The sequence below is a fragment of the Ambystoma mexicanum genome, chromosome 5q (genome assembly GCF_040938575.1).
Source record: "Ambystoma mexicanum isolate Mex_15411 chromosome 5q, UKY_AmexF1_1, whole genome shotgun sequence".
Lineage (NCBI taxonomy): Eukaryota > Metazoa > Chordata > Amphibia > Caudata > Ambystomatidae > Ambystoma > Ambystoma mexicanum.
This window is the reverse complement of record NC_090933.1, coordinates 446,242,022-446,269,924: the sequence shown is the minus strand read 5'-3', so window position 1 is coordinate 446,269,924 and position 27,903 is coordinate 446,242,022. Positions and strand designations below refer to the sequence as shown.

General features: G+C 47.4%; 1 protein-coding gene across 2 annotated transcripts in view; it reads right to left on the bottom strand.

Annotated features, from left to right (window-relative positions):
* Positions 1-27,903, bottom strand: part of LOC138497449 (transcription initiation factor TFIID subunit 4B-like) — a 927,656-nt gene that overhangs the window by 726,167 nt on the left and 173,586 nt on the right. For both annotated transcript variants that reach the window (XM_069620942.1, XM_069620943.1), the window contains one exon: positions 19,788-19,910. In XM_069620942.1, coding sequence (XP_069477043.1) covers positions 19,788-19,910 — 123 coding nt within the window. The remainder of the gene's footprint in view (positions 1-19,787; positions 19,911-27,903) is intronic.

Genomic DNA, 27,903 nt, shown 5'->3' with positions numbered 1-27,903 from the left:
GTTCGTGGAAGGGCTTGCCCTCAAGTAGATTTTCCTTGGACCACCAGCGTATGTTCTGAATCAGTGTTGGCGAAACAACCACTAGATCGTCCCATTGACCACTTTCCTGAGACCATTGTTTCGCCAACCATTCCTGCATTGGTCGCAGGCGCACGTGGGGGACTAGGTAAATGCATGATGCCATCATACCCAGCAGGTGCATTGCTTTGCGTACACTTATCCGGAGACCGGCTGCCACCACCTCCAGTACTTTGGTGAACACCCTTGGAGCTGAGGCTATACCGAAGGGCAGTACCTTGAACTGATTGTGTTGCTCTGCTACTTTGAATCGCAAGAATCTTCTGTGCGCTGGGAACATTGACATAGGAAAATAGGCATCTTTCATTTCTAATGTTGCCATGTAATCCCCCCTTTTTAATAGAGGGATTACCTCTTGTGGCGTTGTCATGCGAAATTTGTGGTTTTACAAATTTGTTTGCAGGGCGCAATTCTAGTACCGGGCGCATGGTCAGATCTTTCTTTGGAACAAGGAAGTACGTTGAATAAATACCCTTGTTTACCTCTTTGTGTGGCACAAGTTGATGGCGTCCTTGAGGAGTAGAGCCGTCACCTCTTCTAGCAGGATTAGTTCTTCAAGCAATGGTTTCTTTTGGCGTGGGGGGAGGTTTGACGGTCTTCTTTGAAGCTCTACACAATAACCCCCACGTTGACGACAACCATTTGTCCTATGTTATAGCCTCCCATGCGTGGGTGTAAAACGATATTCGTCCCCCGACTGGGGAAGCATGGGAGGGGACCCGTAGCGGGTCGCCATTGCTTAGAGGGTGTTCCTCCACTTCTGGTGGGGGAACCTCTCCCACAGGCCCTGGTCTGACCCCTGGGGTAACCCTGGGTGGCTTGTTAATTTGTATTCCAAGAGGAACCTTGGTTTTGGCTGTATCCTGTTCCTCTTTGCGGGCTTTGCCCCCGAAAGCGACGAAAATGACTACCACCTCATTAGTCAGTTGACCAAGTGATTTGAGGGTCTCATTCATCCTTGCCAGACTTGAGGGCGTCTTCAACTGCCTTCCCAAATAATACGTTTTGCTCCACTGGCATATTTAGTAGGGTAGCTTGAGTCTCAAGTTTAAACCCCGGTTGTCCAAGCCAGTCGTTTTAAAATGGTGGCTTCAGCAATAACGCGTCCCACGTTGTCAGCTGCGTCAAAGTTATTCTTTAAGAGTACGCCTGCTGTAGCTCTGCCTTCGGCAGCCAGAAGGGAGAGTTTTGCTTTCAGTGGATCTGGCGCTGACTGCTAGTGCCTTTACCTCATCCCACTTTGTACAGTCATAGCTGGATAGCAAGGTCGAGTTGTTTGCTATACGTGCCTGGTATGCTGCAGTGGACCCCATCTTCCTGCCCATGGCATATAATTTTTTGCTCTCCTTGTCCGGAAGGACCTCGTAGGACGACAAGGAGGTACCAGCTCTTTTGTGGTTTTCGATCGTAGGGTTTACTGTCCTGTTATCGTTCGGTTGTTCTAGGGAACGTTGGATCCTTCTTTGGACCAATTTGAGTAGGGGGATGAACTGGGTAGCCGGTTTTTTATCGGCTAACATATTTTCAGAAAAATCTTTGTCCTGTTGGACAGTCGATGACGAAATGCTCTGCCGCCCTTATTAGTATATCATTAAATAGTGGCTGGTAATCAACAGGGGAGTCTGGTAGGACAGGCTCTTGCGGGACTGGAGAGTCCATTGCAAAAAATACAGACTCAGAGTCCTCCTGGTCTTGGTCGTCCTCTTCCCCGTCGTCGTAACCCTTGATGTCCCTATACGGGGGGTTCACTCTCCAAGTATTCCTCATCCCCTACATCCCGATCATAGGAGACACAAGGAGTTGTGTGGTGGTTCAACCGCTAATTCTATTGTGGAGACAGCTCTTTTTATAGGGTACACCCGATGCCTGTGACTGAGAGGCTGTATGCGTTATGTTGGAACTAGACGCCTGTGTAGTGGGAGGTGTGGTGTTCAGGTTCTGGAGAATTTGAGGATGTTGATCAAAGAAATTTGCTAGGCAAGTCATGCGAGTCATGACTCGATCAATGTCGTCTGCAGACCATTTGGCCGAACTGGGTATTACCCCTGTGGGAGTTAAGGGGGTATGTTCCTCTTCTTCCTCAAGATTTATAGGGTCAGGCTGATGTGTCTCTTCAGACTGAAAGGGCATATCTTTATGTTGGCCAGAAGGTTTTGTAATCCTCTCCTTGTCAAGTGAGTCCCTTTCTCTAGAGGAACTGGATCTGTCTCTCTCCTTATGGTCCCTGCTCTTAGATAATTGTTTGGGAGCTCGGGGTCTGTTAAGGAGAATTCTCATGTATGGCTAAGTTCCCTCACCTAGTGAGTCCCTCAGGAGCTTTGCTGGATTTCTGGGGTTTATTTTTTTCCACCTGGTAAGAGTGAGAGCCTTTTTCCCCATTCTTGCATGTGTTTTGCCATGTGTATTTCTACTGTTTGTGTGATCTTGGGCTCTGGAGCCACACCACTCCATGAGCCCAACTTTTTGTGTGTTACACAGCACCTTCAGTGCAGTGACACAGGGTTGTCTAAGACTTCCCACTGACTCCATTTTTTTGGGGCGGACTACTGTCCCCCAGAAACAGGTAAAGTTGCCATTTACTTTATGTAGTCATTTAAACTGCAGACCCAATACACCCCATCTTACATGGAGTATTGGAAAGGGTTAATTTCTCCTTTCTGTCTGCGCCTCTTAGAGCTTTGTTTCACACCCTTAACACTAAGACTTGGCTGGTGGCAGTGGTATCTACCCTATCTTTTCTACCACGATTATACTATATAAACGTGGTACTGTTTTAGGCTATTGCATTAGCCTCGAACATAAACCCGCTTGACTAAATACATTTTATTTTGGCTCTGGTCGGGTTTAGTCGCCATTTCTTTGTGTTTATCTTTCTTGCGTTTTACTTTGCGCAGCAAACCAGGTCTGCCTTCTTTTTTCGCTGTCCTTTGGGGGGCTTCTACGAAGAAGCCCTCCTTTGGCGTCTGGGTGTCTAGGTGGGCTGAATGTGAGGGAAGGGTTTAGTAACTCCCTGCACAGGGTCCTTGGAGTCCCAAGTCACACTGTGTCCATTGGCTGAGGTGGTTGTCGGGGCTGGACAACCCCCTGCTGTGTGATTGACAGGCAGGCTGTGTGAATGGGGGATTTTGGCATAAAAGGCAGGACTCTTGAGCTGGAAATCAATCGCCACTGGAACTACAAGAATCGAAGAGAAGCGGAGAAGACGGGTGCTGCAACTCCCGAGTCCCGGTGAAGCCCTGCTGCAGTCGTGAGCTATCTACCCTTCAACGACAGAGAAGACCCAGTCCGGAGTCTTCTTCCCTTGAGCCTGGTGGTTTCAACCAGCTCACCTTCTACAGCCAGAGAATCCTCTTCTGGGTCGAAATTGCTGCATGAAACTGTAGTGGTCTGGATAGCCATCAGAAGAGCCCTCTCCTGTTTTAAAAGAGCGCACCTTTTATTCACCAATGCTTTGCTGCTGCTGGCCTCATACCTGGGTAGGGCAGATCGCTCCAGACGTCGCCCTTCTGGTCCCCATGACTGAAGCTTCAGGAACCGCAAGTCTGCAGGAACAACTGCCGTAGTACCAGCTTTCTTCATTTGAGTAAGGTACTGTGTCCATTTGGTCTTTACCTCCGTCCAACCTTGAGGAATCCGGTTGAACCCTTTTCCTTGCCGAAGGCGTGTCCTTTCTTCCTTCCCTCTTATAACTTTTGCCTCCCTTTCACAATATGCAAGTACACCTGGCAACGTTAATCTCGAACTGTTCTATTGTGTGATCCTGGACAACAGAGCCCTGCTCCTTTTGACACTGGCACAAGCCTATTGACTATCTGTATTTTAGAACACGTCCTCTGATGCTAGTGCCTTGACAGAAGTATTGCCTATGATTTTTCTCCACTATTCCCTGGTTATTATTCACTGTGCTAAGTGTGTGACTACGGTTACAATTCTTCCCGCAAGTACGCTTTTCTTTCGTAAAACCGAACTGTCATTACTGTCAAAAAGTGAGCGCTGCTTAAACCCCTGGTAACGTCTTTTGTTCCACAACACCGGTCTGTCAAATCCTAATGTACTTACCTTGAATGGACCTAAACCAAAGGAATTGGTTGTGTGTAGTATATTTAGAGTGTGGTTTTGTTTAATAGAAGTGAAGTGTTTTGTGAACAGATGGTTTAAAAATAAATATACTTATATTTTTTAACCAGAAACCTCGAGTCATAGTAGTCCTTTGTGTAATCCCCATTACTGCTCATTTGCTCTTGAGATAAGCCCGGCTGCTCTGCTACTGTTACCACTATAAGGCTTGTACCAAAGGTGAAATTGTACTGTCACTTGTGGACTTAATTGTCTGTAGTGTTCCCTAAGGGTACTGCAGAGGATTCTGCCTAAAAGAGTCGAACAGGTGGTTAAGGAGGGCTCCCTAGACTTGTCCCCAGATGTAGACCGAACTTCAACCGTGGGGATGGCTTGCGCAGCGTCTTTCCCTGTCGTATGGCCAGATGGGAGAGTATCGAGTCTGGTGACTTTTCTTTTGACGGGCTCGTCATGCGGCGGTCGCTCGGAGCTCCCAGAGGACAAAGGATCAGATGATCTGCCCTTCACAGGCGACTCTCAGTGTGCGACCTTGCTCGCATGGCCGTGGGGTTTGTGTGAGAGTGTGGTGCCCTTGCCGCCAGGTGTCTTCCCCATAACAGGATCGCTGGCCTGTCTACTAGGGTCAGGGGCTGGCACTTAGGTTCCCCCCGTCACCCTCGCTGTCCGAAGGGACTGCGTCAATGCCCTTGCTGGTTGCCTCTTCGAATTCTATGGAGGCCTCGGCCTGCATGGCGTGATGGGCCCAACGTTTTGTTCGCCTGTCCTTGAAGGTTTTCGGTCGGAGTAGTTGACACGCCCGACAATGCACCTCATCATGGTCTCTATTCAAGCAGATGTTACAGACCCTGTGCTTGTCGACCCACCTGAACTTCCTATTACAAGAGGGGCAGAACTTAAAAGGAGTACTCTACATAAACGTATGTAGGCAGCTGGGCGACTATGGTAAAAGGTGGGAATATACATGTTTATATCCACCCCCCCACTCTCCCTACTGTAAGGCAGAGGCCGAAAGGGCCTTCCAAGGCCGAGCCTTCCAAGGTCGAATGGCGTAGTCGAAGTCTTCGTCCGACAGTCAGCTTCAGAGTCTCCTTCGATCTTTACCACGTCGAATCATGGAGTTGGCAAAGGGACAGGAAGACACAGTAACTTAATACATTTCAATGGCATACGCCGAAAATGGACTATGCTTATATTTAGCAACCGCTCACGATGGCGGAAAAAACAATCTGAGGAACCCACACGCATGAGGGATTATGGGTACAGGGGACGTCACAATAGGGATAGTATTACTGGCACGCCCTATTTCGATGCCCATTTTCGAGTTTTGAAAAACTATTAACACTCTACAGCTTCCACTAGATGTCGGCCTATGCACAGCATGTGATCTAAGCAGATTAAACAAGCATCAGAAATAGGTTTTATATTTTAGTGTTGAGTGATACCATTAAATGCTTGATTTGTTTTTATAGTGTGTTTTTGGCCAATAAGCGAGTATTTGTGCACTTGCCCGTTTATGTAGAATCATTGTGTATTTCACTGTGTGGACCCATTGTGGGCCCCTGACCCGACACCTCTACCGAGTCTTCGCCTTGACCACTCTCCACGTTTACCTAGATTGAGTTTGGCAAAATGTCCAGAGTTCCCCGTTTAGTACAACTAGGGTGGCCTCCTAAAATCTGTCCACCAGGCTAAATTTTAGAAATCCATCTCAACAACGATCATCTTGGATAATAAAGTAGGTAGGGAAAACCCCTTAGATGTAGGGAAAGGTAAGACTTATTTTACTTTAAACAAACCATAGGGTAAAAAAAGTGTTCACAGCGTCCGGATCCTGATCCTCCACACCTGCCAAAACAATTTCAGCTATTCGACAGCTTGGCAATAGATGTTACTGTTAGAAAAGATCTCTTTTGGCCACTTTTCCTCCATAGGTTTGTATGGACCCCCATTATTTTTGTTCTGGTTCCGATTTTGAGGGTGACAAAGCTTTCAGCTCCACCTACCCTGGCTTTTGCTAATTTGTTATGGGGAAACTAATCAGCCCTTCAGACTGTCAGTACTGGGAAACTAGGTATCCTTTTACATTTTTGTGACATTGCACACAGCATCTTACAATGCAGTGGCTTCAGGATACTTGTATCACCCTAGCCTTCTACACTTGATATTTGGTTACTTTAAAATGTGCCTAAAGACAAGCTGTTGGTAGCAATTATATTTATCATTTTTGTGTTATTTCTAGTGTGCACGGGTTTACCGCCTATGGCTACTAAATGAGGCTAGTGCCATAAAATGGCCAAGACATGAGATTTTTGCTTGTTCTTTGGCCATATTTGTGTTTGGCCTTCTTCCTGCCCTGCCAGGTCAGGAAATCCCATACAAGGTCATGCACTTGCCCGGGAAAGCTACAGCTTTCACAGGCTAGGGATGCCTTGGTGTGTGGCCAAGGAAGGAGGTGGGACTGCCTGGTCCCACTCCACATCTGGAGACAGAAATTCTGGGTGTACGGCACGAGTGAAACTAATTTGTCCACTATTGGCCAACTACTGGCTATTTGAATGCTGCTGATACTTTCCTTTGGTGGGATGAAACTTGCTTCCAGGCTGGATTTTGGAAAGGACTCCTCCTGCACCATTTCTTCAGATCAACGTTGGAGCCGAGAATCCCTCATAGAAAGAGAGGACTGAAAATCTGAAGACTTACACCCCCCTGCCCCAAAGAGGCTCATCTTCCCTTACTGTGTCTGGCCAGTGAGGCCCTCTTGGACTACCTGAACTGCAGGGGCCCAGTGCGGTGCTTCAACCCCTGCCCCGGTGGGACCAACCAGTCTCAACGTGTTCAAGGTCCCAGCACGTCCTGAACTTTCATAAGTGTACCCGGACCACACAGTGGGCTGTCCACCTCTCCAGTGAGATACCTAACTAGAACCATCTGCATTCTGCGTTTGCAGACAGAAATTTGGTGTAGCCGGCTTGTGGTAGAAGTCGCCTTCCTGATGAAGTTCAGCCTCCCAGCATCAAGGGATCCCATAACAGGGAATGGAAGGATACCTGGCCATCACTGGAACTCTCCTTCCCCAGTCCTGTGAAGTGTTCCGACGAGGACTGCATCAGTGAAACTTTCATTTCTTCACTGCCAAAGGTTACCGTTGGCTCATGGGCACCTCTCACCAGAAACCAATGGCAGGAAATCAAACCTCCAGAGAGCATTCATCTCCCACTGTCCTCCATAGGATAACATTGAGAACAGGTTTCTTTGTATCCTGCCATTCCACTGCTTTTTGGTTGACCCAAAGAATTAAAACTTGAAATATAAGAACACATTGTCTAACTCCACGTTGTCTAGAAGTATGGGACTATACAAGGGGACGCATTAGCGATGTGCACTATCCCCATTACTGTTAGCATTGACCATAACGCTTATTCCAGCAGTAATAAGATCCAAGTAGGGGGATACATATGTCCGGGTTGCCATAGGTTATATCTTTGCAGAACGATAGTACACTATTGCATATCTGACGCCGAAGTGAATCTTTGCTTCGTGATGGACAAAGTGCACACCTTTTCTAAGTAATCGGGCTATACTTAATAAAACTAAGTCGCAATTGTTACCTCTTACGAAAGCCACACATCAAATGCCCAACCGACATTCCGACTGGGTGGATTCCCACTTCAAATACTTGAGTATCAAAGTCTCTAGGCAGCAGTGCACCCCATATACAGATAATTATGCTGACTATATGCAACTCCTGGAGGTCAAACCTAAGATCGGGGCTAAGCTGCAGACCTCCCTCTACGGTAGGCCATCATTGTTGATTGCTCTACACAAGCTCCTATATTTCTTTGGGAATATCCTTTTTGACCTGCTACGGATTTTCTTTACTTCGGTTCGTTCCATGATGGTTGGGTTTCGATTTGGGCGAGTGCAGCCTGTATGAGCTGGGAGAAGCTTATGGAGCCGTATGATCAGGGGTGTCTGGCTGCCCCTGATATGGAATTACACTATTGTGGCACAGGCACAATATACATGGTACTGGTACTCACCAGGGTCTGAGGTGGTACATTTGACACTCTAAACACTTAGGGCTTCCCCCTCTAGCCTTAAGGAGTCATGCTAAATGGTAAACACAGACTCCTGTACTTCTGATCCAGTATGCACCACAGTTAACACCTGGGCTAGGTTATTTCGAAGGTTAGGCCTCACGGTGCCTTATTCAAAAGTCACGCTATGGAACTTTCTGGGCTTGTCCCCCCACCTTTGATCTTGACTTGCAAAAATCCTGGGGACCCAACACCAACCTGATGCTGGGTGACCTTCCCAGATGGGCGCTTTGTATCCTAAGGACTCTACGGCTACACTTGGTAGCGGTCCAATGGTTACTCTTCAATATTATAGGATAAGGGCTGCTGCAAAACGGTTGTGGCCAATGTTCCTGCACAAGCCTGAAACACATCCGCTCGGATGCCATTGTTATGAGAGGCGAACCTAGGCGAGCAGTGTCTAGACTGTATAAACTAGCGCTAGAGGCTCAGTCAAAGAGGATTACAGTACGATGAAGGTGAGAACGCGACTTGGGTATGCAATTCACAGATGTCCAATGGCTCAAATTCTGCATGCTTACTTACAAATGGAGGTGGCGTGTGCCAGATATAGGCAAATCCAGTTTAAACTGCTGAATAAGCTATATTACACACCAGCAAGGCTTGCCCAATTCACACCGGGTACGTCCGATGCATGCTCAAAAAGCAGCCTGCCCCTGGCTGACACTGTCACATGATCTGGAATTGTCCTGTAAACAGTTTTTGGGAAAGTGTGGCCGAAACTCTGAACAAAATGTTAGAGATTTCCCCTACATTAGCACCAGTCAAATAACTCTGTAGCATGTGTGGTAGCCAAGAAATGTGTCCGACATGCTGAATGGTTGAAGGATACATACACCTCTGACAGGGAGGAAATGTACATAGCCTCAGTCTCTCCAGCATGTAGGACATTTGGACAACCTTGTAGACATTTTTAGCATTGTTGGGCGACTCTGGGTCGGGAGCGGGGTGATGTGACAAGTTAGAGAGCCTCTCGTCTGAAATTCTAATGGCAATATGATAACAGTTTTGTTATTCTCTACCTATTCCCTCATGAATGTATTTTGGTTTACTCAAATGTACTTTTAATTTATGCCATGCCGTTTTATAATCTGTACCGTGTGTTAGGGAGAATTTTCTGTTTATGTGCCAATTCCCTTTAACCTAAGAGACCATTGGCTCTTTTGCCGGAATCTGGGATCTTTTTGATGTTTAACCTCCTGAGTGGAGCTTTCTGCCACTCACCCTTGTTTTTCTCAGGCTAGGATGTTTAACTGTTTAATGGAGTCTCGTTAACTACATAGGCATCTGCTTTTTGCATAGTGATACACAGCACCCTCTGCAGTGCCACTTAGACTTCTTGTAATGTTTAAATACCTTTTCTTGGCTGAGCTACCGTTCCCTATAACAGTGAGCTAACTTATCTTTTTCTTTGTGGGTCCAGCACACACCACCCTATGTGGAGTGCTGGGGGTTACATAGTAACTCCTTATCCCAATTATCATGCAACTTTTGTTACACCAACTTGAATGGCTGGTGGCAGTGATTATTTTACTACCTTTTGTGCAGGGTACTAGCACCTGCAGTACAGCACCCATGGGGGACCATTTTTCCAAAATGGCCCCAGTGTTCTTTTTTCCGCCATTTCTTGTTGGTCATTTCCTTCTAGGCTTTTACACTGTTTAAACTAGGTTTGAGTCCTTTGTGCATTTTGCCTTTGGCGGGCTTCAGTCCTGAAGCCCGCCCAGGCTCCAGTGTGTCTGGAAAGGCAGGAAGTGAGCAGGGGTCCCAAAACTTTGCTGTTCTTTGTCTCTAGGTGTGCCTGACTGAAACCAGTTCCAACTGGCCAGCTGGCTGTCCTGGAGGACAGCCACCCCCCAGGTGATGGACAGCCCAAGGGCTTTGAATGAATGGGTTTTCGCATAAAAGGCCAGGCTTTTGTGACTACAGGCAGAATCGACCACTGGAACAAGACATCCGATGAAGGGGACAGGCAGACGCCAGCAGCACCTTCCGGGACCGCAGAAACACTGGAGAAGCATTGCAGCTGTGCAAACCCAGTTTTAGTTTTGACAGGGAAGATCTGTGACTCCGTCCCATGGGCTAGTGGGATCAACTAACCTCAACACCTGCTTCAATTTGCCCCCCCCCCCCCCCGACTCGCTGCGACTTTCCTAGGCTGCAGAATCCCAATGCCCAGGGACCCCTGACCAGCGAGTGCAATGTCTGCCAGGGAGCAAATCGGCCAAAACATTTTGGGCATCCTGGTGGATCTACAGAAGCAGGACATCGTCATCCACAGTCCCCTCACCAGAGTCCGGAACCTAGGAAAATCCAACCTGAGCTTTTAGTTTTTGTTGGTGCTGAGAAAAAGGCGCCAAAACCACAAAGCCGTTGAATCGCGTGGAATCCATTGCTGCCGAGTCCCTCTCCAGAGTGCTGTCGCAGAAGCCAGCCAAAGGTCCGCCCTCTCGTCACCTCGACCAAGGACCACAAACAAAGGTCTGCATCACTGCATCAGGAAGGAATCCAGCTGGAACCTCCTTTAACTCCAAGGTACTGTGGGGCATGGGGTAGTACTACCTTTTGCCATTTGTGGCGCTTCCTGGCTTGGGAAGTACTATTTCCACCCATCTAAAGTTGACCTCAACGCACCTGTGCAAGCCTTCCAGCTTGTACTCCAACAGGTATGCTCCTGTGAAGGTTCAAAGAACTGACTGTTTGATTAACATTTTCTAAGAAAAGTTGCATCAGGATTGGCACTGTTCCATTGACTGACTGTTCTTGTTTCCTAAAGCCTCCTCTTCTGAACCCTATTGGCTCTGGCAGCGCTTGTTCCCTTAATTATTGACACCATTTTTGCTTGGATAAAAGACTGCCTACACCCCTCTGAGAGAACTATCCATAGAACCAGTTGAAAGCGTGTTCTACTTCGAGTAACTATTTTCTCTCCCAATCTCAATGTTGTAATGGTGGACAAAAAAGTGCTAATGCTGACCTTGATTGATGTCACTTCCTGTGCTGGAAAATGTTTAGCATAGAAAGAAATTACTCACCTGCATCATTGGCTGTGGTTTAAATTAATTCCATTTTCCATTAAAAGTTACTAGTAATTGCTACTCTTTTAAAGAATGCTTAATTTGCCTTGTGTGTACATAAATAATTTGTATATAATGAAGTGTTTACTTGGTCCCTTGGGTTTACTGATTTCATTGCGCTACTCTACAGCTCACATTACCCCTCCTAAAATAAGACAGGCTGCTCTGCCACTCTAACGACTTGTGTAGTACAGGCCTATATAAAGAGTTGGACTTTTATCAAATCTTACATAACACGGTGCCTCCTGTATTTGCTTATTGAATTGCCCGGTTATGTTTGCCTTTAACTTTTAAAAAAAGGATACAAAGCCTTTAGAACACACTGAAAATTTCATCCAACAGGTAGTAGATGCAGTCAATGATGGAATTGGATCACAAGTAAATAACCTATCTTAAGGAGTACAAACCTTAAGATGAATGGGACCTTGTGCCCAAAAGTCACAGGCCCCACAATGCTTCTCACCAGAGTGGCGTCTCAGTAGACAAGTTCAATAAGCTTGTGGAGGTGATAGGTTAAAAGTTCTACAACTGTTTCACCAAAGGGAAGTAGGTTTTCCTTTCTTCCAGACCCAGGCTAACTGAGGGGCAGCATACTCTACCCTGGTTCGACAACCAAAAGTTGAGTGGAATGGAATAAGGCTACAAAAGGGACTTGTTCAACAGTCATCCTTTTTGGGGGGAGTGCAGGGGGGGGGCAGATATACTGTGGTTACTTACCCCCAGCCCCACCGTAGATATTCCCAGATGTTGATGGTCTTTGGGTTAATGGGCCGCTGGGGGCTCAATCTTCCGCCGTTACTTCTGGTTAGAGGTGCCCTGGAGTTGATGGCTCGAGAATTATTCTGGTCAGTTGCAGTTGTAAGATGCAACCTCTGGCAATGAAGAAACGCAACAACCACTGATGCAGGCCTCTTCAATACACTTCACAGGTTGGAGGAAGGCTAGTTCCAGCGACGGTCTCTGCACTCGTGTCAAAGAAGCTGCTCCAGGCCAGAATTCCTTTATGTTGAAATTCGGGGAGAAGGCAACTTGCGGCACAAGCTGGCGGACAGTTATTCTGGGCGCTAAAGCGGAACAGGGACACTCCCGACAGGGTAGCCCCTGAGATAGCTTGTCAGTCCACTTCCGAAAGGCAGGATCCTTGAGACGGTATCAAGACCAGTTGGTCCTACTAGTCCAAGGGCTGAAGCAGCCGTCAGTTTTTATTTAGATCAGGCAGAGGAGCAAGGCTTCACCTGGCTGTCTACTGGAAGGGATGATGGGCCACTTCAGGAGTAGTCTTCAGCTATTCCGCAGGCTGCTCCTATTTGAGGGATTCTTCGCTCCAATGATTTTCTGAAGAAATGGCTGCAGAAGTCCTTATCCAAAATCCAAAATCCAAGCTGGAAGCAAGTCAAAGCCCACCATTGCTAAGTATTTGCACCACTCACAACCAGTTGTCCAATCAGGGGCAACTACTGGTCTCACATTTGCTCCACACCTAGACATTCTGGCACTCAGTCACACACCCCTTTCCTGGGCCACACACAAAGGCAGCATTAGCCCACGAAAGCAGCAACTTTCCCGGGCAAGTGCATAACCTTATAAGGAATTTCCTGATCTGGGAAGGCAAAACAATATGGCCAAAGAAGCAAGCTAAAATCTTGTGGCATGGTCATTTTAGGGCACTAGCCATATGCCATAAACACAAATGTTCACACTCAAAATAATGCAAAAATGTATCTGCTGCCACAAGCTCGTCTTTAGGCACATATAAAAGTAACCAAAAATTGCATGAGTAAAAAGGTGATGCAAAGATATACCCATACACTGCAATGTAACATGCTTTCTGCAATGTTAACAAGTGCAAGAATTAGCAAGGGAAGCCACATTTCCAGTATGGCTAGAATTCCATGTCATTTTAACAAATTAAATTAATTTGTTGCAATTTACTTCGAGGATATTATTTCGAAATTTTACTTCGAATACATTTTTTTGTTTTGGGGTCCCCCCCCATTCTCACTTTCACTAGCACACCAACCCCTCCCCCATCCCCATTTTGCCCCTTACCCTACAACTACATATACAAAATTGAAGCATTTCAAAGTTATATCAACAAAGTAAATTACAACAAAGTATACAAGATACCATAGATAGTCTGAAGGACTGATCAGTTTCACCATAACAATGAGCTAAAAAAATTAAGGAAAGTGAAGCTGAAGGCTTTGCTTCCCTTCACAAAGTCATTACAGGATCAAAACTGAGCAAACATAATGAAGTTCCATAGAAAGAATATAGAGGGAAAGTTAGTAAAAAGAAAATCTTTCTTACCAATTACCCTGAAAATGTCAATAGTCCTGATATGGCTGTGAATCCTCGGTAAAAGAACAGTTTTACTTGCAAACTGTATTTCTCCTCTAAACCAATCATCGTAATCTGGGTCATACTGCCCCCATCCAATGACAGCCCTCCCCTAAGCTCCACCCGTGGTGGGCATTTTCTGATATGGTAAGCACATAAAGTGGCAGTATGAACCAAGAAGAGAAAATAGAGTAAGTTTGATTACGCCCCCCCTTTCCAATCGCCAAAGATGCGAGTGAAGAAATGTTTACAAACTAAACAAATCCAGTTTGCTGTTGCACATCATAGAACCCACTACAAAACGAAGAAAAAAATAAAAATAAATTCTATATTGTATAGGACTAAAAAAAAACACTAAAAAAAATGGGGCACACTACCACAGAAAACCAGAGAAAATCATGTAACAACAAGCTTTTAAAAAACCTTTTTAAAGAACGGATATATTTCACATAATGAACATAGTCAAAGGGTATGGGCAGAACAAGAGAAGTATATTTGTGACCACTTTGTTTGCATGAACAGTCCCACACACAATTTGTACGGCATTGCGGATAGATGTCGACATGTTTCGGCCTTATACTGTTTTAGACACTATTCCTAGTGTCTTTCATTCTCTCTTTTGGGCCATCTTCAGGACAACATTTCTTCCATAAAGGTCGGTCTCTGACTCTATACCCCACTTGATAATCAGCGTGGTTAATTCTACAAAAACATATAAAACAGACAATATATCAGAACAGTTCTAATTTTCAAGGGTTTAGATTACTAGCAATTTGGCATTCAGATTGTACAGTACAAAAGAGAAAAGATCAAACAGACACATACTACAAACAGATTTCCACTCTTAATACAGTATAACATAAGGCAAAGTAAGGTGACCTGTTTTTACTACAGATCAATATCTCTTTTCATGGCTAATTGATTACAGTTCCTTGCTTAATCTGGGACTTAATCTTGTTTCTTAGTTTTAGAGAGAAGAAACACACCTGGTTTGGCATTTCTTGCAACAAATAGCGAACTTAACTGTATTCAATTCTTAAAGAGTATGACAGGCTAATGGTACTTGCTCTAATTCCTGGGTATTGCAAACTTGTGTGTACATATGTATATGCATGGGTTTTTTACCTAATTTTTTAGACAGAACAAGGAAAAGACACCATGTTGTGCGTTGCTTTTCAACATTACTTATAGCACAAGGGAGAACTTATTCATGCTCAGTTCCCAAAGGCTAACTCAGTCCAATGGCACATACTAAATTCCTGGGCATTTCAAAATGATATGTAGATATGTGAATACGTGAATTTGTTACCCAAAAAAGGCAATGGAACACAACTGAGTGATCTGGATGGAATACTGGACTGTACTTAGTCCTAGGAGTAGAACAGATAGGTGAATTTAATAAAGGCTCTATCACTCCGAGCAGGTCACTTACTACTTCGTGATGCATCTCAATTGTACACAGAAAAGGCAGCCTGCTCGTTAGGGGGCTGGCTGGAAGGAACTTCACTTTGGATGAAGGACTACAGCGTGGGACAATGCCTCTGCCTGGGAAACTAAAGTGACACAGAAATAGACAAAGTCACTATGTTGGTCTTCCTATACATTCAAATATTGACCAGAAAAGGTGAAATTTGTCTCCTAGCTCAACTGAACTCACACTTCAAATTGTGCTGTGAGCTTGGTGATCCACATGGATCGGTGGACGTCAAGAACCTGGGATGACTCCAGGTAAACAAAGTGAACGAAGTTCAGGGATGTGCAAGCAAGGCTTTCTAAAGAAAAATGAAAAATGCACAAAGGTTTAGAAACCCTTTATATTATCAAGAGGTTTCAAAAAAAGTTGTTTAGTTTGGCACTGTTCCTACGCTGTGGCGTGAAAAACACCTATTCGATATTACCATTGAAAGAGGTAGGCCACGCTTACCCAAATAAGTAGTTCTGCAAGTGTCACGAGTTATTGTATTCTCGGGATCAAGGAGCCAACAGCCTCACGAACATCGACGCCAACGCGCACTCACAAGTTTATTCCAAAAGTATAAACAGACGGAGGAGCCTAATTATATTAGCGCCATGGTGTGATCCGAAAAGCAGAGAAAGCAGAGAAAGCACCGAGTGTCTACAGCTATTGAAACGCTCCGTATGAACGGAGCCATCATGAAAGGGGACTCTCACCTGATACTCGCCGCAGCTGGTCTGGCGCTGAACTGGGGCGGTCCAGACTAGAGTTGCGGTTTTAAAGGTAATGCAGGGTCACAGGAAACACCAAATGCGTTTAATTACATACTGCTACGGATAGGCAGTTCGAACGAAGGAAACAGCAAAACTACTGTATTTCTCTGAAAAGGCACGTGTAGCACAAAACCGCATGATTCGTTTTGCAACCCTTGATGCTGCTGATTTTTGTGTTAACATAGGTGACTAGCTGCACGAGAACCATCTGATATGTGCAACGAGCACAGTAGTGTTACCGGTTTTGTGCTACACACGCCTTTTCAGAGACATACAGTAGTTTAGCCGTTTCCATTGTTTGAACTGCCTATCTATCCGTAGCTGTATGTAATTACACGCATTTGCCTTGGGGGCACCCCTGTATGCTTCTTGAGTGGAAGAGCGTGAAGGCTGCCTGTAAGGGGTACTATAACCCTTTGAAGATCTTCCTGGCTTTCCTCTGGTGGAGCGAAAGAAGTTCTGAAGGAACATGCCGTCTCAGTGTCAGTCTATTTCCTGCAAAGACTCGTCAACCGCCTTTCCGAAAGAGTTTCCCAGTCGAATGGCATATCCAGCACCTTAGTCTCAGCATCCTGGTGGAAACGTGTAGCCTTAAACTAACCTTGACGGTACGGAGACACCCCGTTCCCCATCTGGCGAAAACCTGTGTCTGATGTCTATCCTTTATGGCATGATCCAAGACCACGTCCCCATCCTGCAAGAGTTTGTGCCTCAACCTTGTCTTCAGGCAGGAAAGCTAGGATAGGGCCCAGCTTGTGCCAGAGTTCCTGGTGATAATGGGACAAAATGGCTATGGCATTCGCTACCTTGATGGTAGAGGCTGCCGTGTAAATTACACTTACCTTGTGATGTAACAACGAAGTGGAGGGTCTCGTAGTCTCCGTAGATGCTCACACCCATGCGACAAAAGTCAACACGCATCTAATCAGAAAACAGAATTTTGAACCATACATCTACTTAAAGTCGCGAGGCACAACCAAAACAGCGTCAACCAAAAAGTCCCTCAATAGTCTTGTGCCGTGTAAATTACCCTCTTGCCCATCGCATCCAGCTTCTTTCCCTCCTGGTCCAGAGGTACCATGGCTGCCGATGTTGGGTTTGCTGAGCGTTTGCTAGCATGGCCAACACCAGAATCCGGCAAGGACTGAAACCTAAAAAGGCACCCGGGAGCCTAACCCAGCACCCTGTACTTCTTTTCCAATCTGTCCCGCTTGTTCTGGGCCATACTTTGATTTTTTATTAGGGCTAGGTCCTGCTCCCCGACGTCGGCCAGGAAAGTAATGGGCATAATTGCCTTACTCCTCAACTCGCGTTGTTGGTACAGGACACCCTCCTTTGTCTCCTCAGGAACTAACTGGAAAGTTCTGAGGGCCGCGACCGGACCGAATGAAAGGATCCAACTTTGCCCGGAGGGGAGTCTCCCGTCCACTGCAATGAAACAGTCATCCTCATCCTCGTCCGTATCCGTGTGTGGATTGGGGAATCTGGTAGGAGTCTTGTCGTGACAAGGAGCCGGTGGGGTGGGATGATGCAAAGGACCCCCACCCCCCACTTGGACTTTCTCTTCCACAGGAGAGTTTCTCCTCTGAGGTTCTGGAGGTGCAGGCCCTGATGGTGGCATAGTTTGCTGAATTTCAGTGACCAGTGTGTGTAGGAAGGCCTTACAAATTCTTTAAAAATGCCACTAGACCTGCAGGGCAAGTTCCTTGGTTTACATACTCGACCTAAGAGAAATGCACCTGCCCAATGGTGATGGGTGACAATATATTGACCAGTGCTTTCTGTAAAGTGGAGCAGATCAATATAGGCACACTTCATATTTGGTGCAATTTTGCCAACTAAAGGCCAGTCATGCACAATGAATCTTATTTGCTATTTATTTTAAACAGTTTGTTTGCAGTAAATGTCAAATAAAGGTTTCAAACATCTTATACTCGCCAACAAGGTAGCGTACCATGCAAATGTTACTCGCCCTTCAATAAATATATGCTTGCCAATGCGAGTGGGCTAGTAGATTTTGCAAGCCCTGGTAGGGTTGATGGAATGTCCAGAGACACGTTCCTAAGTCTAGGGGTAAACTGAGCCAGCAGAGTAGGATCTGGGCTAATGCATCTCTTCTTCGGCACAGGGAACATATGCCTCCCCTCTGTTGTCTGAGCAGCACCCATTGTGCAGATCATTGTCTTCGTCGGTACTAGAGTAGATCTGCTCTGGTCTATCCTCAGTAGCCTGCCGGCCCGCATACCTGGGAGGCTCAAAAGGTGGGACCGTTTCCCTCTAACTCTCAGAAGGCTGTTGTGTCAGAGCAGCCGTCTGGTCTTCCCCCTGGCCACGGTTCCTTTGCCGCTGCTTCCGCAGCCGTATCTCGCCTTTGTGCAAGGACACCCGTGGGGTGGCAGCCACTTCCTTTCTGGACCCACTCAAGACGTCATTGACTTAGACGACCAAGTGCTTGTGACTGATTTCATCAACAGTGCAGACGGTTGACTTGGCCTGGTATGAAGCCTTAGCTGGCTTAAACTAGTCCTACCCAGACTTTTCCCTTGTCACCTAATCCAGGGACAGTCTGGACAGGGTTAGTGACTCTCTTTGAAGATGTTCCTTTCATCGACAGGCTCAGCATGGAGGATGATGCGATTGCACACCGCCTTTTGTCTGAATCGGGAACCGCATCAGTGGCAAACCCAGCGCAGCGAGCGTCGGAGCATGGTGTTCTCTTGGACCCCTGCACGCGGGGCATCCTCAAAGGTTCTCGACTTCCTACTATAGGGAGAACGCTCCTCGGACTGGCCGGTCCTGGATGAGGCTTGACCCTGCTGCAAGGCTGTGTCAGAGGCCTTGCTCAACTTGAGCCACACCGACAGTCTGCTGTATCAGCCTTTTTTGGTTTTCTTTGAGAAACCACGGCACACTTCGCATCCCTCATGATCCAGAGGCAGGCAGTATAAGCATTTATGGTGTCGATCTTCAACTAAGACGTTTCTTAAACCACACTTTGCGTAAAATTTGAAACTGCTGCGATCTTCCTTCTCATCCATGCCAAAAGGGCGTGATGTAGGCCCCAAGCCCGGGCCTTCCGAAACTTTGATGATCCCACGGTGGATGAAGACCTTCGCCGGTAGTGGAGCCCTGCTGACGATCCCTATTCTTTGTCGAAGACGATACAGAAAAAGAAAAATATATACATTTAAAAATCTGTAAAATTCTAACTATTTTGCAAACATTTACAACATAAAACATGAAATTAGCTCGGAGAGCAACTTGAGGACACCAAACACTGAAGCATGTGATAAAAATCTGAAGATGGCCACCAGGGGTGGAGCTTAGACAGGGATGTCATTGGATGTGGCAGTATGACCCAGAGTACAATCATTGGTTTATAAGAGAAATACAGTTTTAAAGTGAAAGTGAAACGGTTTTTCTTTTACCGAGGAGTCCCAGCATGACAACAGGGAAGATTCATGAGCATGTGAATCCATACCAGACCCAATGCTGGAGAAGCTACAGAATGGCCACAGCCTTACCGTTTTGCCTTAAAAAGTGTGAAAATATGGGGCATAAAAGTGAACACATGCTACTTTCTTTTTTACATCCAAAACATTCTATTCTTACAAAAAAATAAACTCGCCAAACCAGCACATTTTCGAGCACTGGCTAATTTGCTTATGGGTCTAAAGATTCTTGCGTTCTTTAGGCCTGGTTATATCCACCCATTCATAAAATCAATACAAAATGTTTGTGTGATAATGCACTGGATGTCTCAGAGCAAACACAGCAATCACTATTGAAGAGGCCGACTCTCTCATACCCATGCTCGTAAATTGTAAACTAACAGAAAAGACATGTTCTTGTATCATTTACAACAAAACTGGCTGAACACAAGTCTTACCAACAGATGCTGGACTAAAGTTTTCACATTCTTTCCCATCTCCGGGGCTTGTGGTCCACTCGATGCCAGTTTTATTAATGTTGCAAGGAAGTTCTTGCATTTTTTGACATTGTCCAACATTTCCTGTACATGGAAACAAGAATATATATTAAATCATCTAACATTGAAAAGGGCCATTTTGCAATATTCTTATATTAAGGAACATTTATATAACAGTGAACGCAGTGTTTGAAATTAGAAATAGTCCTGGAGCAGGACCTTCCATCTTTACGGACACCCTTCACACATGTAGCTAAACCGGTACCCACAATTAGTTTTTGATACAGTTTGGCTTGGCCTAAAGCCACTAAAGACAGACTCTTAATAGCGGATCCTGCGACTACAAATTGCCCCCCAATCCTAACTGTGCTCCCTTGATAATTATTGAATGCAGGGTGAGGATATACAAGAGCCTAGTCCACCCCTCCTGTCAAGAGATCCTAGCTGGCATCCACATACTAGGAGGTCCAAAGCTTTTCCCTTCATGAGTTAAGCACAGCTCCTGTAGACAGTTTGTTCACAACTCAGCACCTCTTCCCCCATAACCTCATTACATTGGGTGTATTGAGTGTTCAACCTCAGCAGCTCTACTCTGTACAATGCTGGTTTCAGTAATGGAGCACAAAGATGAACAGGCCAGAGCACAACGATCATAACACAATGAAAGAAGCAGCACAAAGCATTCTGGGGAGGAGGTTGGACATCAGTATATAGATTAACTAGGTTAGAACGATTGGTAAAAAAAAAAAAATCGGGCAGTCTTTCTTTACAGTCCCACGGCATGCAGGCTTCCTCGGTTTACATGCAAGTTCCTAAAACACACTGGTCAGAAGCAAAGTGGTCTACCATTAAAATGTTCCACATTTCTAAATGTGTGGAGGGGGGCGCTGTTGAGCAGCGCAAGATGGCTGCCTAGCTTTAGTGCTCCGTGCTGCGCCGACAGAGCACTAAACTACAGCGATTTTTCAAAGCGCTTGTCCCTGGGAAGCGGACCCCATGTGTGGGAAGGCGTTAGGAAGCTGCACCTCTATTTTCATGTGAAATGCCTGCTCCTTGGCGAGGAACGAGCGGCCTGCGCGTAGCAAGGTGCAAGGAAGACCACCGCTGCCATATTGGTACTACGTGCCGCGGACTGAAACTATCCCACCCGAACGCCCCACTACCCAGATCTCAGCTACTGGCCGCTCTAGATGAGAGCCCTGTGGCTGCACCACATAGCCCTGCTGGAGCCGTGGAGGATCCTGCTGCCGACCCATCTGAGTGGGGAGCGACTATGCCCGAACCTTGCGGTGTGAAGGACTGATTTGTGACCTGGAGATTGTGCCTCTTAGCGCCCGCACTGTGGCTGGAGCAGCCTCCTGTTTTCTGCACAAGGGCGGGCAGCGCCCGCCGAGCTCTGCCACCCTCCAGGCTCCTTGCTGCATTGAGGCTTTGCAAGGGGGGGCTGTGAGACCGACCAGTGCCCCCCCCCCCAGCCAAATCGACGCTACACGCGCCCGGCGTGTCTTCGGCTGAGAAGCCCCTCACCGACCCTTCCTGACGCCGGAATACCACATGACAGCTGCTGATCCAATCCGGGGCAGCCCATTGTCCAGTGCGCTTCCCCTGCCGCTATGCCAAGGCCAAGAGAACCGTGCCTCCCCACCAATATTCTGTTGGCCTACAGCTAGGTCGGCTCCCCCGGATGCAGAGCAACTACCCCCTGAGGCGGCAAGAGGCCCTGCACAGCATTTCTGCGGCACAGCTCGGCGACGCAGAGCAGAGAACACGGCGATCACAAGTGCATGTGCTGTGGCGCGGACGGGTAGCCCACTTATTTATCTGCCACTTTGGATGCTGAACTAACTGGGGTGCCGGAGTCGCCCAACCTCCCCAGGTCTAGTGATACTGCACCCTGCTCCACTGAAGAGGTGGGCACCAGAGACCGCCATATATTGGCTGATTCTGCTTTACAATCCCATCGGCTGCACAGCCAGGCCCGGGGTTCCCAGGCGCCACCACCTTGAGCCCACGACCTGGGCCCATGTTCCAACTGCCTTCATAGCCCCATCCGGGCACTGGGGCCATCTGCGGGTGACCCTGCCGTCGGGAAGCCAGTCATATCCATCAGATCGGCGTGCCTCTTGCTGAATCATTCCATCATTGCCACATCTGAATCGACCCCAAGGGACTGGAGCCTCGCTAGGTCCGTGCGTCCTAAGCCTCAGACTATCAAACAGATATTACTGCAGCCACACCACCACCCCGTCAGCGACCTGACCGAGGGCATTGGAACTAGAACCAGCCCACGGCTTGAGCAGTCCTCCGCCGCCCGACTCATTCACTGATCTCATACGTGCATATCACCGAGACCTGACTGCAGTGACAACCTAACCCAGGCGTACTGCATCTACTCTCACTGATCCTGAAAGCTCTGGAACATTGGCCGGACGACCGCCGGAGATACGACACAAGTTGATGCCCTACCCACAACCGCGTTAACTCCTGACCCATCAGCCCTCTTGCAGACTCTGGAGGAAATGGCTTCCTTGAGGTTTCTTTTAGCCCACATGCGTCCACCGATGCGAGTAGACACTCTACTAGCTGTCTAAGTGGGCCTCACTACACTGGTGATCTCGACTGCAACCTCAGCACCCTTGATCGACAGCAACGACCACCACCACATACAATCATTGAAGCCCAAAACCCCTTTAATATCTCGAAGTGAGCATACATCCAACCAGACAATGTCTAGCAGGGCGCGTGGAGCAAATAAAGTGGGGGCCATGGATACATTTGCAAAAGCCACTCCAAGACCCGAACAGGGACAATCATCATCTAACCAGGACGAGAAAAGAGCGCACATGGACGCTCCGCCCGTCAACCTAACCGTTATGAAGTCCACGGGCAAAAACTTTGCATCGTTTCATGAAAAGCTAGATGACTAATGCAAATGTGGCATTGTTGAGGTCCAAACTGGACCAGCACGGCACTAGAATCACAGAGGCCGAGACAAGGATTAGCACTAATGAGGATGGAATACACGCGCTACAAGACACAGTGGCTACCCTGGCCCGGGACATGAAGTTTGTCAAAGCAAGGTGTGACGACTTGAAATCCAGATCATGAAGAAGTAACATTCGCATCATCGGGGTGCTGGAGAACGCACTGAGGGGACGGATGGAACTGGCAACTGAAAATGTGCTTAAAGATCTACTGGATAATCCAGAACTATCGCCCTTCTTTGCTGTTGAGCGAGCCCACCGAGCGCTGCCCCCGCACCCCAAGCCAGGCCACTATCCAAGGCCTATAATAGCGAAGCTGCTGAGCTACTGAGAGAGACCACATACTTCGCCTGGCACGAGAGAAAGGGGAGCTCCGTCTGGACTCGCAGATAATTAGAATTTTCCTAGACTTCTCAACGGGAGTGCAACAGGAAAGAGGCCAGTTTATTGGAGTGAAGAAAATACTAAGAGAGAAATGTTCCTTATGCAATCTTATTCCCTGCACGCCTCAGGTTCACCTTTAAAAAATAAGCTTCATTTCTTCACAGTCCCTGACGAAGCAGTGAAATTCATTGAGCCGCAAATTCCATTAAACAATCCTTCAGACAATTTGATGGAAAATGACTGAGCAGGAATGAGGCCTCTTCCTGCACGCGGTCCCAGACACAGGGAACTATTATCTTCCATTTTTATGTGTTGCGGGTACCTCGGGCAAATGGGACTTGCCCAATAAACTGCAAGTTGAATGCTAGGAGTTATGAGCCACTCTTATTGCAATGCCCCAATATTAGCTTTCGAGATTGTATTTGTGTCAATTGATATAAGGGGTATGCTACTGATTGCTTATCCGCTGTACACTGAATCTAATGTACTATTTCGCTATAATGAGAGTTCAGACCAACATATACAATCTGTAACGCTCACCTGATTCCCACGGAGGCGCAGGTCTGGCTTTGAGTGCTGATGCTTCTTCAATGGTGAAGCGCAGGACTCTGAAGATGGACAGGAAGGGCCCTCTACTTTGGCTTCTCCGGCTCGCAGGAATATTCCCCTGTGTGTGAAAAGGGAGTATTACCTACTGACTGAGTTATGCTCAAGCCTCCCACTCTCTTCCAACCCTCCACGATACCCTTCCACGATTCCCCGTGAAGTCTCACCTTAGGGTCAGGAAGGATGAGCTCTCCATCCTACTTCTGATGCAGGGGCGCGTTGAAACCCAGTTACTTCACTGGATTGAGGATTGATGGGAGTTCAGATAAGCTCGACTATTCAGGTAAGGCTCTGTAAAAGTTCTGTTGCAAGTTCAAAAGTCCAAGCTTAATAATAATGTTCATTGTCCTTTTGCAGCAAGCGCTAATGCTCATGTCCTTTTTCCCCTTAGGGGCCGGGGTTCGGAATGCCGAAGATATGGCGCCGACCCGAAGTGAAACGTGCAGTTCCAGTAAATGGCAGGTTAGTTCTGGATGAGCGCTCGGGAACTGTCTTTGCATACGCTCATTCAATGTCTTTGTCTTTTTTCCCCATAGGGGCCGGGGTCCAGAAAATGCCTGGAAGCGGCAAGACCCGAAATGAAATGGGAATGACCCAACAGGTAAGTCTTATTCCCTTCCTTCTCTCACCTCTTATTCTTGTCTTTTTCTCTAGGCTCTGGGAAGTGGCTGTGTATCCGGATGATCACTGCTGAAGATGGAGGAGCCCAGGAAAGGTGAGTGAAATGCAGCGCTGCAGCGATCGTAACGAAATGCTTTTAAAAATAATGTCTTCCCTTTCAGGATCGTCGGTGATGTCTCCGTGGTGCAGATTTAGCTGGTAAGGTCTCTTGTCTCCCTTTGCAGGTGACCCAGGATGCTGACAGGTGTGGCTGAAGTCCAGATGCAGGAGCTGACAAGGTGAGCGTCCAGCTGCGAGGAGCAGAAAAACGCGAAGCGTGAGTTGCTGATCGGGTGTGGTTAAAATAGCTTTAGAAGAAGTCCCAAGTGTGTATCCTTCCTCCGATCAGGTATGTATCCTTCCCCGACCACACCCGGGTGGAAAGTAGTCCCACAGGTAAAGTAGTTCCATTCAGGCCTCAAGAGGGCCTGGATGTGGCAGCATGGTCTGCATCAGGTAAGTGCACATTAAAACACTTGAACACATGTCTAGCTTTATGAGCCTGGCGCCTAAGGCGCCAGGACAGAGGTCCAACATGAGCCTGGCACCTAAGGCGCCAGGACTGCGTCCAAAAGGCCCCAGCTTGGGCCCGCTGGCACTCCCCTGGGGGAAATGATGCCTGCCTCTGGGGTTGCTGGGTTGGACCTGGCTCCTTGGAGGTAGGCATCATGACACAATCTTAGGGTCTGCCACCCTGTCTGTAAGGTCTCATTAGGCAATAAGGGAAATCAACGTTGCCATAATGCATAATATATAGTGGTACCACTAGATCCCCTCAGGAGTCGGCAACGCGACAGCGGTGCACCCCACTGCGGCTGCAATGGTTCTTTTGGAAGTAGTACAGTGCACGGGCCCCTGTTGGGCCCGAGTCACAGACGGGCCAAGTTGGGCGCAGCTCGTTAGCATAAGGCAGGGGAGCAAGACCCTGCTAGTTGGGGAAGGGCGGTGAGGGCAGGTGGTGGGAAAGTTGGGGAACGTTCTGCAAAAAATGGCAGAGGTAATGTAGCACTGCACACAGCGGGCAGACATGCTCTTACAGCTTGCAGGTTCCTGCACATACAATGTAGTCATGGTTGGCATGTCCCCTGCAGTACAGACATGGCTAATCAGACACGGTCACCGAAAGGCTAGCAGAACAACTGCGCACACATTCGGGCGTGAGATGGCAATGCTTTCAAGGCTGGGGAAGCATGAAATTTTGGAGAGTGGTCTGATGTTACACATTGAAATTAGGAGATGGAAGTTATTGCTGGCACAGCTGTGGATACATGACTGCGTGCGATCTGAGATGTGCCTTGATATAACGACATGGCTGTACGAATAATGTCCTGGAACATTCGGGGGATAGGGAACTACACCAAGGCCTGAAGAATCACAGCATATGCCCAGAGACATGGCACGAAGATACTGCTACTGCAGGAGACCCATGTCCAGGGACACCTTGCATCATGCCTAGCACATTCCTGGGGACCCAGGTTTTACACCACATACTCCACACAATCCAGGGGTGTCCTAACGCTGGTACATAAGTCGTTTACATTTACGCTGAAGAGGAGCTACATAGACTCTGATGGGCGGTATGTCATCTTACATTGTGTTATAATAGGCGTAGAGTACCTAATGGTGAACACATATGGCCCGAATGTGGACACCCCTGACTTCTTTGATACTGTGGTCTCACTGTTGATGGGATACATGGGTGCTCCAATAATATAGGGGGCATGAACCTGATTTTGAACAATGACCTAGATAGGACAGGGACAGCTCCTAGGGCTCCATCCCGTGCTGCTAGGAAACTACACTCGCATATTAGATCGCTTGGCCTGCACGACATGTGGAGAACTCTTCACTCCCTAGACCGGGAGTACGCTTACTATTCCGCGGTGCACGATATCTCGTCAAGGATAGATCTTTTTCTGGTGACAGGAGAGGGTGGTGGGCCCTCAAATACTTACTGGTGGTGGGTGTCAAATACTTACTTGTACTTTATCAGACCATGCTCCAGTGACGATGCAGGTCGAGCTGGGTCTCACTGCTCCGGCCCACTCAACCTGGCGCTTCAAGTCAGAGGCACTCCTAGACATAGTTTTTAAGGAGGAGATCCTCTCGGACATAAAAACATTCTTCGAATGCAATGCAGAACAGTACACCACTCTAGGAGTCCGCTGGGAGGCCTTTAAAGTATATATAAGGCGCATGTCCATCATCTGGGAAGCGGGAGTATTAAAAACTAAGGGGAGATCTACACCGCTCCGAAGCTAAACTCAAAAGATTTGGAACGTGAGTGAGCAACTGCAGCTAGCCCCCTTACACTGGAGCAAATTAGGAATGATTTGGAAGCGATTCAATCCCATGCCCTAAGGGAGATACGGTACCTCTCTCGCCCCTGTGCAGCAAGGAAATACAGGGAAGGTGATAGACCTGGGAGGACGCTTGCAAGGTGGTTCAGGCGGAGGGAGGCAGGGCCCAAATTGACTGTATTAGGGACGCACATCCCACACAACAATGGTCAGACCACCAGATATTAGAAAGGTTCTCCAATTTCTATGCCGAACTATACACACCATCTCAAGAGCATAGCATATGCGACATCCAAGAACTCCTAGACCAAATCTCCATGACATACATATCCCAATCTACCAGGGAACAACTTGACATGCCGATCACACTTGATGAAATAGTCAACGCTATAACTGACCTTCTGAAGGGTAAAGCCCCGGGGCCAGACGGGCTCACCTCCGAATTCTATCAGGAACATGTGGCGCTGCTGGCACCAAGGCTGCTAGAGGTCTGGTCCGAGTCTCTTTGCGAGTTCATTCTCCCTCCATCGCTGCGCTAGGCAATTATAACTGTTCTACTCAAGCCTGGAAAGCCCAGTGACGAGTGTAGGTCTTATAGGCCACTGTCACTTATGAATATTGACAGCAAGATATTTGCCAAGACCATTGTGGATAGGTTCCTTCCAATCATGCCGCACCTCGTGCACGAGGACCAGAGCGGATTTGTTCCCGGGCGATCGACAGCCTTTAATATTAGACGGCTTTTTAACGTCATGTCTAGGATAGACCAAGGGGCCTCAGCCGTCGCGGTTACACTTGATGCCCAAAATGCATTTGATATGGTGTCATAGCAATACATGTGGCAGGTCCTAGAGAGAATGGGAGTGGGCCCCTCCATGATACAATATATTAAAATACTATATACTTGTCCCACGGCTAGACTACTGGTCAATTCCATGACGTCAGCGCCAATCAGACTACTTAGGAGGCACCCTACAAGGCTGCCAATTCTCTCCCATCCTATTTGCACTGCTCATTGAGTCGATGGCGGACTACGTCAGGGCAAGGCACTCCCAGAAGGGTATATGCTTAATTGAGACCCCTGAAATAATATCATTGTATGCAGATGACAAGCTACTATATGTTAGGGACCCAGCCTCTCAC